The sequence below is a fragment of the Oncorhynchus masou genome, chromosome 18 (assembly GCF_036934945.1).
Source record: "Oncorhynchus masou masou isolate Uvic2021 chromosome 18, UVic_Omas_1.1, whole genome shotgun sequence".
Lineage (NCBI taxonomy): Eukaryota > Metazoa > Chordata > Actinopteri > Salmoniformes > Salmonidae > Oncorhynchus > Oncorhynchus masou.
This window is the reverse complement of record NC_088229.1, coordinates 50,970,468-50,984,949: the sequence shown is the minus strand read 5'-3', so window position 1 is coordinate 50,984,949 and position 14,482 is coordinate 50,970,468. Positions and strand designations below refer to the sequence as shown.

At 42.5% G+C, this 14,482-nt stretch overlaps 2 protein-coding genes across 2 annotated transcripts in view; both read left to right on the top strand.

The window, feature by feature from the left end:
* LOC135504758 (basic salivary proline-rich protein 1-like) overlaps positions 1–10,421 on the top strand; it is a 38,173-nt gene extending 27,752 nt beyond the window's left edge. Inside the window, exons 13-15 of the mRNA XM_064923604.1 lie at positions 1,346–1,636; positions 9,689–9,748; positions 9,870–10,421. Of these exons, the coding sequence (XP_064779676.1) occupies positions 1,346–1,636; positions 9,689–9,747 (350 nt within the window). The 3' untranslated portion in view covers position 9,748; positions 9,870–10,421. The remainder of the gene's footprint in view (positions 1–1,345; positions 1,637–9,688; positions 9,749–9,869) is intronic.
* A 676-nt stretch (positions 10,422–11,097) lies between these two features.
* On the top strand, positions 11,098–14,123 carry paqr4b (progestin and adipoQ receptor family member IVb). Its single transcript, XM_064921861.1, has 3 exons — positions 11,098–11,263; positions 13,352–13,570; positions 13,687–14,123. The coding sequence occupies exons 1-3, from the start codon at positions 11,098–11,100 to the stop codon at positions 14,121–14,123; spliced, it is 822 nt and encodes a 273-aa protein (XP_064777933.1).
* Positions 14,124–14,482: the final 359 nt, after the last annotated feature.

Below are 14,482 nucleotides of genomic sequence, written 5' to 3'. Positions count from 1 at the left end.
CAACCCACATTGCAGAGTTATGATCATCCTTTCAAGCACACATTTTTCATTAACCTGTGGTGAGTTATTCACAATTTTTGATTAACAAATAAGGTTTCATATGTAAGATGGTTAAATAAAGAGCAAAATGATTGATAATTATTATATTATTATTTGTGCCCTGGTCCTATAAGAGCTCTTTGTCAGTGTGCTAACCCTGGAGCTGGAGGGGGTACGCAGCTCGAGGTTTGAATGTTTGAAGGGGTACAGGACTATAAAAAGTTTGGGAACCACTGCACTAGATGATGGAATATTGTTGCAGGGACTTGCTTCCATTCAGCCACAAGAGCATTAGTGAGGTCAGGCACTGATGTTGGGCGATTAGGCCTGGCTCACAGTCAGCATTTAAATTCATCCCAAAGGTGTTCGATCGGGTTGAGGTCAGGGCTCTGTGCATGCCAGTCAAGTTCTTCCACACCTATCTCGACAAACCATTACTGTATGGACCTCGCTTTGTGCATTGGGGCATTGTCTTGCTGAAACAGGAAAGGGCCTTCGCTAAACTCTTTCCACAAAGTTGGAAGTACAGAATCGTCTAGAATGAAATTGTATGCTGTAGTGTTAAAATTTCCCTTTACTGGAACAAAGGGGCCTAGCCCAAGCTATGAAAAACAGCCCCAGACCATTTTTGCTCCTCCACCAAACTTTACAGTTTGTGTGCTGACATTGCTTCCAGAGGCAGTTTGGAACTCGGTAATGAGTGTTGAAATCGAGGACTATTTGTACGCGCTACACACTTCGGCATCCGGCAGTCCCATTCTGTGAGCTTGTGTGGCCTACCACTTCGGGCTGAGACATTGTTGCTCCTAAACGTTTCCACTTTACAATAACAGCATTTACATTTGACCGGGGCAGCTCTAGCAGGGCAGAAATTTGACAAATTGACTTGTTGGAAAGGTGGCATCCTGTGACGGTGCCATGTTGAAAGTCACTGAACTCTAAAGTAAGATCATTCTGCTGCCAATGTTTATCTATGGGGTTTGAATGGCTGTGTGCTCGATTTTATACACCAGTCAGCAACGGGTGTGGCTGAAATAGCCAAATCCACTAATTTGAAGGGGTGTCCACATACTCTAGTATATATAGCATATCTCCGTGTGTTTCATATTTTGTTCAGTGTCAGTCTGGCTTTGGTTTGTTCTGTCTTGTTGTCTTTGTGTTCATCCTGATTGTGCATCTCCTTTTGCATCTCCGTGTGCTATACAAACCCTCCCCTTCTTTCTCCCCTTCTTTCATCCCTCTTTCATCCTGCCATGCCATCCACACCTCCTCTCTTCTATAAAATCCCTTAATTCTCTTTCCTCAGTTGTCTCCTTCCCCCCAGCTCCCACTCCTTGGCCCTCCATCTCCTATCCCCCCATCCCCTCATTTGTGCCCGTAGTGTCCTTCTTCCCCCCCGAGGCCCCTGCCGCAGCTGTTTCAGAGGCCCCACCCAAGCCTGTGGGCACTGCCAGCCTCTCCCTTGCATCTGCGCCCAGCACCCAAATGAAAGCCCCGCCACACGGGCCTGACACTGCGTTGCTTCAGCCACCGCACCAGATACACATTCAGCAGCACCTCAAGCTGCACATTCACCCGCAGGGCAAATCATGGCGAGGTAAAAAGTACAGTCCAAGCAGACCCAGCTTATGTTCATTAGGGCACGCAATGCAAAAACGCTTTAAAACGGTTGGCAATTGATAATGGAAAGGAGAGTTTCTTATTGGACAAGTCCCGGTAGAGTTCCTCCCTGTTTCAGTCCATTTTTCCCCGTTAAATGCCTATTGAACATGACCTAGTGGCAATGGAGTAAGAAGAGTGGAGCAAAGTTGAGTTCACATCACCACTTTGAGCAAGACACCATGAGCTTGATTGTATTTTGACTAAGGGATTATGGTAAGCAGTCAGAAGTCAAATAGACCATAGACTGTATTGATAGGAGATTGGATCCTGGAAAGTAGAGTAGCAGTTAAGATAGAACAGCTTTGTACACCTGCTAGCTTCACATAGCTATTGCTTTGTGCTTTGCTTTGCTACCCCTAAACTCACTTGTTTTTACCTTTTTTTTATATAATATATCCTGATTTAAGTAGCCAGCCAACCTTTAGAAATAACAAATACAACCTTATGGAACATTCCTTGGATAGCTTTTCAGAATTCATTGATAAATTGGCCCACATGAAAAACTAAAAGCATAGAAACCATAAATGACTTGGTAATAGGAAATACATTTATTTTCATGGCAGCTTTAAAAAGCAATTTTGGGTCGATCAATGTCACAAAATGTATATTTGAGATCTGGACATCAGAGCAATCTTGAGGGAATCTTATTTGTGTCAGAAAAGGATATTCATATTATAGGTAATCTATACAAAACCTTACAACTAACAATCTTTTACAAAAAAATATAAACTATTGGAACCAAGATGGATGGAATGTTGGAACATAACTAACCGGGTAACAGTTAATGAAAATGTATGCTTAATCCAGTATAAATTAATGTATAGAATGTATTATACAAGAGACAATTCACAAATTCTACAGCACAATGGCATAGTCATGTCTGAAGTGTAAACTACTAATGATTCAATAATTTATGCCTTCTTGGAATGTTGCAAAATTCAAACGTTATGGGCGGAGTTACAAAGATTGATGTTTCAGAGGTATTGAAATGTAAATGTATTTTTTTAATTCATTAGTGTATATTTCAAGACATGACAAATGAGGGTGCAGTGAGATACCCAATGAGTTGGACAATAACCTTTTCATTAATTATAATTTTTAAAATTCTACTCAAACTGGACATCAGCCCATCCTCCGGTGTTCACTCAATGGAAAGGTCAAATGTTTAATCATCTCAAAATTGAAAGAACGTGGGCGACGGAGAGAAACAAAATAAATTGTGCAGTTTGAGGCCATGTGGCAGAAAGTGATAAGGGCACTGGAGATAGGGGTGGGGGCTAGTGGGTCTGGGCAGGTGTGATGTTTGTATGATGATAGTCATTTGTATGTGTATGTTGTCTATTGTTTATAAAATATCAAATCACATCTTTGAAAAATATATACACTACCGTTCAAAAGTTTTAGAACACCTACTCATTCAAGGGTTTTTCTTTATTTTTTACTATTTTCTACATTGTAGAATAATCGTGAAGACATCAAACTATGAAATAACACATAGGGAGTCATGAAGTAACCAAAAAAGTGTTAAACAAATCAAAATATATTTTATATTTGAGATTCTTCAAATAGCCACCCCTTGCTTTGATGACAGCTTTGCACTCTTGGCATTCTCTCAACCAGCTTCATCTGGAATGCTTTTCTAACAGTCTTGAAGGAGTTCCCACATATGCTGAGCACTTGTTGGCTGCTTTTCCTTCACTCTGTGGTCCAACTCATCCCAAACCATCTCAATTTCAAATCAAATCGTATTAGTCACATGCGCCGAATACAACAGGTGTAGACCTTACAGTGAAAAGCTTACTTACAAGCCCCTACAAGCCCCTAAAAAATATGGATAAGAATAAGAGAAAAGTAAGTAATTAAAGAGCAGCAGTAAAAAAAATAACGATAGGTGGGTGCTGGTACAGATTCAATGTGCAGGGGCACTGGTTGGTTGAGGTAGTATGTACATGTAGGTAGAGTTAATTAAAGTGACAATGCATAGATGACAACAGAGAGTGGCAGGGGGGGCAATGTGAATAGTCTGGGTATTCATTTGACCAGATGTTTAGGAGTCTTATGGTTTGGGGTAGAAGCTGTTTAGAAGCCTCTTCAACCTAGACTTGGTGCTCCAGTAGCAGAGAGAACAGTCTATGGACGAGGGTGGCTGGAGTCTTTGACAATGTTTTGGTCCTTCCTCTGATACCGCCTGACATAGAGGTCCTGGGTGGCAGGAAGCTTGGCCCTGGTGATGTACTGGGCTGTACACACTATTACCTGCAGTGTCTTGCGGTCAGAGGCCGAGCAATTGCCATACCCATCAGTGATGCAACCAGTCAGAATGCTCTCAATGGTGCAGCTGTAGAACCCTTTGAGAATCTGAGGACCCATGCCAAATGGGAATAGGTTTTGTCGTGCCGCTTCACGACTGTCTTGGTGTGCTTGGACCATGTTAGTGTGTTGGTGATGTGGACACCAAGGAACTTGAAGCTCTCAACTTGCTCCACTGCAGCTCCGTCGATGAGAATGGGGGCGTCTTGATCACGTTGTTCTCGGTTATCAGGCCTACCACTGATGTGTCATCTGCAAATTTAATGATGGTGTTGGAGTCGTGCTTGACCATACAGTTATTGGTGAACAAGGAGTACAGGAGGGGGCTGAGCACACACCCCTGAAGGGTCCCTGTGTTGAGGATCAGTGTGGCGGATGTGTTGTTACCTACCATTACCATCTGGGGGGCAGCCCGTCAGGAAGTTCAGGATCCAGTTGCAGAGGGAGGAATTTAGTCCCAGGGTCCTTAGCGTATTAATGAGCTTTGAGGGCACTATGGTGTTGAACGCTTAGCTGTAGTCAATGAATAGCATTCTCACATAGGTCCAGGTGGGTCCATAGGTCCTTTTGTCTAGGTGGGAAAGGGCAGTGTGGAGTGCAATAGAGACTGCATCATCTGTGGATCTGTTGGGGTGGTATGCAAATTGGAGTGGGTCTAGGGTTTCTGGGATGATGGTGTTGATGTGAGCCATGACCAGCCATTCAAAGCACTTCATGGCTACAGACGTGAGTGCTACGGGTCGGTAGTCATTTAGGCAGGTTACCTTAGTGTTCTTGGGCACAGGGACTATGGTGGTCTGCTTAAAACATGTTGGTATTACAGACTTGGACAGGGAGAGGTTGAAAATGTCAGTGAAGACATTTGCTAGTTGGTCAACGCATGCTCGCAGTACACGTCCTGGTAATCTGTCTGGCCCTGCGACCTTGTGAATGTTGACCTGTCTGAAGGTCTTACTCACATCGGCTGCTGAGAGTGTGATCACAGTCTTCCGGGTACAGCTGGTGCTCTCACGTCTTTTTCAGTGTTATTTGCCTCGAAGAGAGCATAGAAGCAGTTTAGCTCGTCTGGTAGGCTTGTGTCACTGGGCAGCTCTCGGCTGTGCTTCTCTTTGTAGTCTGTAATGGTTTGCTGGCCCTGCCATATCCGACAAGCGTCAGAGCCGGTGTAGTACAACTCGATCTTAGTCCTGTTTTGATGCTTTGCTTGTTTGATGGTTCGTCGGCGGGCATAGCAGGATTTCTTATAAGCTTCCGGGTTAGAGTCCGGCTCCTTGAAAGCGGCAGCTCTAGCCTTTAGCTCAGTGCGGATGCTGCCTGTAATCCATGGCTTCTGGTTGGGGTATGTACGTACGGTCACTGTGGGGACGACGTCATCGATGCACTTATTGATGAGGCCAATGACATGTGGTGTACTCCTCAATGCCATTGGAGGAATCCCGGAACTTATTCCAGCCTGTGCTAGCAAAACAGTCTTGTAGCTTAGCATCTGCTTCATCTGACCACTTTTTTAATTAATCTAGTCACTGGTGCTTCCTGCTTTAATTTTTCCTCATAAGCAGGAATCAGGAGGATGGAATTATGGTCAGATTTGCCAAATGGAGGGTGAGGGAGAGCTTTGTATGCATCTCTGTGTGTGGAGTATAAGTGGTCCAAAGTTATTTTCTGTCTGGTTGCACATTTAACATGCTGATAGAAATGTGGTAAAACTGATTTAAGTTTCCCTGCATTAAAGTCCCCGGCTACTAGGAGTACCGCCTCTGGGTGACCGTTTGCTTATGGTGGAATACAGGTCATTCAATGCTGTCTTAGTGCCAGCCTCTGATTGTGGTGGTATGTAAACAGCTACAAAGAATACAGATGAAAACTCTCTCGGTAGGTAATGTGGTCTGCAGCTTATCATGAGAAACTCTACCTCAGACGAGCAATAGCTCAAGACTTCCTTAGACATCGTGCACCAGCTGTTGTTTACAAACATACATAGACCGCCGCCCCTTGTCTTACCAGATGCCACTGTTCTATCCTGCCGGTACATCGTATAACCAGTATGTTGATATTGTCGTCGTTCAGCCACGACTCCGTGAAGCGTAAGATGTTACAGTTTTTAATGTCCCATTGGTAGTTTAATCTTCCCAAATAACACGTCCATTTTATTGTCCAATGATTGCATGTTTGCTAGCAGAATTGAGTGGAGTGGGGATTTATTCGATCACCTCTGACTCCTCAGAAGGCAGCCCGCCCTCCGGCCTCTCTTTCTCCGGCTCCTCTTTAAGCAGATCACTGGGGTCGGGGCCTGTTCCCGAGGGAGCCGTATATCCTCGGGCTCGTCAGAGTCGTGAAATAAGAAAAAGGGTTCTGCTAGTCCGTGGTAAGTAATCGCAGTCCTGATGGTTGAGGTCGCGGGATTGTGGAGGCCAGGTCATCTGATGCAGCACTACATCACACTCCTTCTTAGTAGCATCTCAGTGCAAATGATGCCCAAACCAGATGGGATGGTGTATCACTGCAGAATGCCTTGAATTCTAAATTAATCACAGACAATGTCACCAGCAAAGCACCCCCACACCATAACACCTCCTCCTCCATACTTTACGTTGGGAAATACACATGCAGAGATAATCTGTTCACCCACACCGCATCTCGCCAAGACACGGCCTCTGGAACCAAAAATCTCAAATTAGGATTTATCAGACCAAAGGACAAATTCCCACTGGTTTAATGTTCATTGCTCATGTTTCTTGGCCCAACCAAGTCTTCCTCTTATTTATGTCCTTTCAGTAGTGGTTTCTTTGCAGCAATTTGACCATGAAAGCCTGCTTCACGCAGTCTCCTCTGAACAGTTGCTGTTGAGATGTGTCTGTTACTTGAACTCTGTGAAGCATTTATTTGGGCTGTAATTTCTGACACTGCTAAATCTAATGAACTTATCCTCTGCAGCAGAGGTAACTCTGGGTCTTCCATTCCTGTGGCGGTCCTCATGAGAGCCAGTTTCATCGTAGAGCTTGATTGTTTTTGCGACTGCAAGAAACTTTCAAAGTTCTTAATGTTCCGTATTGACTGACCTTCATGTCTTAAAGTAATGATGGACTGTCATTTATCTTTGCTTATTTGAGCTGTTCTTGCCATAATATGGACTTAGCCCTATTTGGTAAAAGACCATCTTCTGTATACCAACCCTATCTTGTCACAACACAACTGATTGGCTGAAAAGTATATATGAACTTTTAACAAGGCACACCTGTTAATTGAAATGCATTCCAAGTGACTACCTCATGAAGCTAGTTGAGCGAATGCCAAGAGTGTGCAAAGATGTCATCAAGGAAAGGGGTGGCTATTTGAAGAATCTCAAATATATTTTATATTTCATAGTTTTGATGTCTTGACTATTGTTCTACAATGTAGATAATAGTAAAAATAAAGAAAACCCTTGAATGAGTAGGCGTTGTAAAACTTTTGACAGGTAGTGTACGTGAAATGACAAATATAAAGCAAACTTATGCCTCTTTTTTGGACAAGTTATAGAGGGCCCTAATATTGTAACCATTGAGTGGATTCTGTCAAATTGTGAAGGATAAACTCAGAGTGCCTGCCTTTTATAGGACATAAGCTTGCTTCCTACAGTATAATGAAATGCATAGTATCATACAGGATTCCAATATATAACTGTTGTCATCATTGTAAGTAAACTCAGCAAAAAAAAGAAACATCCCTTTTTCAGGTCCCTGTCTTTCAAAGATAATTTGTAAAAATCCAAATAACTTCACAGATCTTCATTGTAAAGGGTTTAAACACTGTTTCCCATGCTTGTTCAATGAACCATAAACAATTAATGAACATGCTCCTGTGGAACGGTCGTTAAGACACTAACTGCTTACAGACGGTAGGCAATTAAAGTCACAGTTATGAACACTTAGGACACTAAAGAGGCGTTTCTACTGACTCTGAAAAACACCAAAAGAAAGATGCCCAGGGTCCCTGCTCATCTGTGTGAATGTGCCTTAGGCATGCTGCAAGGAGGCATGAGGATTGCAGATGTGGCCAGGGCAATAAATTGCAATGTCCGTACTGTGAGATGCCTAAGACAGCGCGACAGGTTGACAGGATGAACAGCTGATCGTCCTTGCAGTGGCAGACCACGTGTAACAACACCTGCACAGGATCGGTACATCCCAACATCTCACCTGCGGGACAGGTACAGGATGGCAACAACAACTGCCCGAGTTACACCAGGAACGCACAATCTCTCCGTCAGTGCTCAGACTATCCACAATAGGCTGGGAGAGGCTGGACTGAGGGCTTGTAGGCCTGTTGTAAGGCATGTTCTCACCAGACATCACCTGCAACAACATTGCCTATGGTCACAAACCCACCGTTGCTGGACCAGACAGGACTGGCGAAAAGTGCTCTTCTTTGATGATGGTTGGATTCACATTTATCGTTGAAGGAATGACCGTTACATCAAGGCCTGTACTCTGGAGTGGGATTGATTTAGAGGTGGAGGGTCCGTTATGGTCTGGGGCGGTATATCACAGCATCATCGGACTGAGCTTGTTGTCATTGCAGGCAATCTCAACACTGTGCGTTACAGGGAAGACATCCTCCTCCCTCATGTGGTACCCTTCCTGCAGACTCAGCCTGACATGACCATCCAGCATGACAATGACACCAGCCACACTGCTCGATCTGTGAGTGATTTCATGCAAGACAGGAATGTCAGTGTTCTGCATTGGCCAGCGAAAAGCCCGGATCGCAATCCTGTTGAGCACGTCTGGGACCTGTTGATCGGAGGGTGAGGGCTAGGGCCATTCCCCCCCTAGAAATGTCTGGGAACTTGCAAGTGCCTTGGTGGAAGAGTGGGGTAACATCTCACAGCAAGAACGGGCAAATCTGGTGCAGTCCATGAGGAGGAGATGCACTGCAGTACTTAATGCAGCTGGTAGCCACACCAGATATTGACTGTTACTTTTGATTTTGATCCCCCCTTTGTTCAGGGACACAATATTCCATTTCTGTTAGTCACATGTCTGTGGAACTTGTTCAGTTTGTCTCAGTTGTTGAATCTTGTTATGTTCATACAAATATTTACACATGTTAAGTTTGCTGAAAATAGACACAGTTGACAGTGAGAGGATGTTTATTTTTTTGCTGAGGTCATAAGTAATTTTACCCTGTTTGTCTGACATGCATGTCTCAGTTCCTATTGGTATTTTTAGTAGAAGAACTTAAAATGCATGATCACGCATGCATAGCCGCGGGAAGTAGGTGTGCTGACTGCAGCACGCACCCCCCGATAAATACATATATTTTTCATTATTATTAAAAATAAGTGTCCACAAAATTTGTGAACTGGCCTTCATTACTCCTTACTTTATTACTCCGTACATGACTTTATTACCCCATCGACAGGACCCCTAACCCAAAACATCTTCCCGCAGCCATGCACACGTTCAACCAAGGAATTTAAGTTATTGAAAGATTCTGTTGAAGTGTTGGCATTGCCGTGCCAGCTTTTGTGAGGGACACTGTCTTCATTTCCCCTCTGGATATATTTAAAGAGACGTGTTATTATGTAATCAAGCATACAAACGTCTGTGTCTTTGAGTGGTTATCTTGGGCAGATAATTTTGTATCAATTTCTCTCTTGTCTTCTTTTTTCTATACTTTTTCGTTTTATTTTCAGGAGGTGCAAAGGAGAAGAAATATGAATTAACAGGATTCTTTGGGAATAGTGGATACTAAGGTAAAACATTAAAGGTAGACTAAACGTGTCCTATAGATGATCCTATAGATTTGAAATATTAGGCAGTATGAATATGAATTGTGTTGACCACTTTCTCTCCCTCTTGTCTTTCTCCTCGTAGGTTGACCAGGGTGACAGTGGCCATTTACAGCATTTAACTTCACTAGATTTTTTTACATTGCTGTTGTTGTTGTATATTTGTTTTAATTCCCTTTTTAATTGATCTCTAGTTTTTGTATAATTATTCATATCTCCCTGTCCATGCCAAATCAGTCCTGCCTGACATATTTTTTATAGTTTTCATGCCATGTCTGTAATATCACTAGAACTAAGAAAACACACATTTAAGTCTTGTTAGGGCATACCTTCTTTGTAGTTTATATTTTCTACAAATGTATCTTGATTATGTGTCTATCTTATTTCATTTCGTAACCACCTGTCTTACTCCACTTACTGGATAAGGTGAATCATGTTTTGAGAGTTTGTGTGCTACAAATATGTAATGTGTTGATTGAATCAGTCCAGTTTTTGTCTGCATAGTTTTATAAACTCAAACTCAAACAAATAAATGTATTTTGTATGGGATTTTTTTTTTTTTTTTTTTACTACCTGTGGCAAACACCTGTACATTTTTGGACAGTTTTGATGGAATAAAAACAGACTGGAAATACCATCAGTGTGGCAAAAGTTTATTTTATGCATGTATTTATTTTTCATCTTTCAAGATGTGATGTCATTGCTTTCAAACAATATCTTGTTGGTGTAATAGGTGGTAGTGCGTTTGAGCAGTGCTGCAGGTTGCCCGTCTTGAAATGGCCTGTGCCACATTTACCATAGCTTCTTTATTAAAGCATCTTTATCCCAACTATTCCTCATACTCATTAAGGTGGTGCAATCCCTAGATTAGCCACTGAAATGACAGTACTGTAGAGCAAGAGCATTAGAATAGAATATACTGTGCATGCAGCCTACAAACTCCACAACAAACAGACAAATTGAGGAGAATGTTGAGTAGAGGCTTGGTGGCAACAGGTATATGACATTGAAATAGTGAGCAGAGCACACCACACACAGCTTTCCAGTGAGGATTACACCAGATTTAACCCTATGAATAACAGTGATTGCTGATTGGTCACACAGAAAGCATGCCACTCTGTGAGCTCAACAGGTCGCTTGCTAAGAAGTTCAGTACCTGTTCCAAGGATGAGACTCGTGCCGACATTATCCTGCTTGACTTGACAATGTATGTGCCTAAAGTTCTTACTGGAGACTCTTTCAGGATATATGTATATTGCACAATCAACTGATGTCCTGTAAACTCAGGGGGACATTGGCTGGAGAAAGCCACCATGGCTTGCTTACATGGACCACGACTACTGAATTTGGAGAAAACCCCTCCTCATCTTCAGTTCAATGACTTGATCCTGACAGGCTACCGGCCAATTTCAACCTTTCAGGGGTGCATCAGAAGCTTGTTCTACTTGCACAATGAATTTGGTAACATTTATACCCATGGTAAGTATACGGCCCCTTCAGTTGATATATGAACTGGCATAGTTTATTGATAATTTACACTTCAGAATAACTCATGAATGTCTCCTTATAAATGTGTTTTTATATATCTAAATGATTATACATATATAACTGATAATTGTAACGCTTATACATTTTCATGTTTACAAAAATTTATGAAATACTATTTACAAAGTGTATTCACAATTAATAATTCAATATAAAGTGTTATCTATGGTTATCCTGTTTTTTTAAACTAAATTTTCTCATCTCATGTGTATTATGTATTTAATGTATAGTCTAAGTGAGTATGTAGTCTTTGTAGGCTAGTAGATGTATTATTACACCAGTATTGAAATTGTTAACAGTTGCAAGTTTGAAATATAGGCCACTTTGGGCTACTCTCACTGATGGGCCATTTACAAGCATACCGGTACTTTACAAGTATGTGTAAAGAGACAAGGATATGGGGGATTACTGGTAATCTGTCTTTGTCCTGGATATATTGCATTAGTAATTGGCCTTGGAGTTGTATGATTGACCCATTAAAGTGGTAAAAATAGTCAAAACACTTTTCTATCTTTGGCAGCAACTCTCAATAGGCTATGCATGAAACTTGAAAGATGCACCAAAAAAAAGAAGGAATTATTATCATACATTTCGGATACATTTTGTTTGTATGATTATTTTCCACTCTCTCAGAAACCCTACAACTGAGATGTGCATAATGCTATGCAATGCATAACATTGCAGAACATTCAAGTTTAAGCACGTGCAGCTCTGCACCCTTGAACTAAGTGTGGCAGCCTCTATGATGTGACTCCTCCTTGGATATCCTCTGTAGCTAAGCACATTAACACTAACTCTAACTCAGGAGGGGATTAGTATAGGAGAGTTGCTCAGCAGGCTGCAATACACCTGTGAGAGAGACTTCAGAGAAATGCAATGGTGTTGGACAAAACAAACTGCAGGGCTATCATACTATGAGGGCCATTTCAAGGACACAGAGTAAGCCTTTATCTGGTGTACTCCCCTGCATATACTGGTACCAATATACCTGACCTAGACTTTGTTGAATCCACTGTGCCTCCATCTTGGTGGTACTCCGAAAAAATATTTTGGAAGGTATATAAATGCATTTATTAATGTCAACATTAGTTTTTGCCACAATGACTCCATTACAGACACCTTAATGTATACTTTTAAATTATATTATGTGAGCTAAACATACAAATAAAATGAAAACAAAATCACACTTTTTTTAGATTAATGTCCCCACTACAACAAAACATTATTAAATACATGTCATCTTTACCTTGAAAGATTGAATTGAAATACCATAGAATTCAGATACTGTAGAATGTGCCAGACCATGCCCATGTGGATGTTCAATGGTTAGTAGTGGCCATGTTGTTTGAGGTGCTAGCGTGGAAAACATTGCATTGAGAGAACTGAGAGGCCATGTTTTAGGTTTTGTGCAAATCGGTCATTCGGTGAGAGAGGAGTAGCGTTTTAAGTGTTTTTCACAAATTCAAAATGGCTGGAAAATCCATCACCTTATGGGTCCTAGAGGCAAATTGTTTCTTGTGAGGAGAGGGACATATGTACAACATTTTATGACTCCAGGGGAGAATCCCAGTTGCATACTCCTCACGTCCTCTCTCCTCACCTCCTCAAAACAATGACTTCTGGCTTTCTCATTCAGTGGGTTGTGAGAAGGAGAGAGGACACAATGAGTATTGAGATTCTCCCTAGGTCTCATGGGGTGAAGGGCGTGACCTTTCAAAGTTTTCATCTTCAATTGCTTGTTATAGCACCACCATGTGGCCAATTTACATGGCACTGCTTGACAAGATGTTGCCCTTTACCTTTTTTGCAAAGTCTCAACCTTGTAGGCCTTACCATCTCACAGGAATTTGAATTTGTGTGAATTTGCCCTTATGGAATAATAATAATAATAATGAACCCCAACAAATACAATAAGGTTTCTGGCAGATTTGCTGCTTGAACCTCTAATTAGCAAAGCATGGCAAAATAAGAGTCTAGACTTCAAAAGTCGATCAATAATGAGATCTCCCTCCATCCATCCAGGAATCCCATTCTTCTGTTTCCTTGTGCTGCTGCCACTTAACATCCCCTGGTCTGAGGTGGAGCAAACGTGGATGTGTGTGTTCCACTACCTTGCCTGCCTGTCCCCCACCGTGGGCTCAGTGCTTTACCACACCTTCATGAACCATGAGGGCGGGGAGCCCATCTACGACACACTCCTTTCCCTTGACATGGTCGGAGTCTGCCTGGTCAACACCTTGGGTAGGTAAAGTCAGATTCCAGATCAGTTGTTTGAAATATGTTTGAAAACGTATCCTTCCTTCCTATTCTCATCACACATCCATCTTCATTGACTCTCCTGTTTCTGTGTCAACCAGGATGCCTGCCCATCATCTACATCACCCTGATGTGCTACCCTGTCACTTGCATCCTGGCCCTCCTGACCTACAGCCTAATCTCAGCCTGGGGCATCCTCTGTGCCACCACAGCGCGTAGCAACTATGGGCGCCTTCGCGCTTTCATCTGGCAGGCCCTCTTCCGTGTGCTCCTCTTCCTATTCCGTTGGCTGGGCGACGGTGTAGGCAGCCCAGCTTCGCTGCGCCTCTTCTTCACCATGGACATGCTGGCTATCATGGGTGGCCTGGTGAACCTTAGCCGGGTGCCCGAGCGTTTTAGCCCAGGCCTCTTCGACTACTGGTGCAACAGCCACCAGATAATGCACGTGCTGGTGATCTGCTCCATTATCTACATGCACTGGGGGATGCTGGAGGATTTAGCCTGGATTAAGACGTTCCAGTGTCCGGTGTTGGAGTGAGGGACAGAGAACAAATAGGCCTGGGGCGTAGGATTTGAGGGGTTGGTAGGAGTGACCATAAAAATAGAATGACCAGAATGGACAGCCCCATTCAAGTCTATGTTCGGTGATGGGTGGACTGGCAGCCATATTGAATGTACTTACCGATAAGTACACATTAACATTTCTGTGGTCTGAGGGGCTTTGAAACTTCTCGTAAATTATATTTCTATGGGTGACGAGAGTGAAATTAATGTTTTAACATGCACTTTAGGACTAGCTGCTGAAATTACTGTAAGGATTACGATTGATTCACTGTCCATTTTGAAAGTCACCCCCATACAGCAGAAGAATGTAGGGATAAGAATCGATTGGTGCTA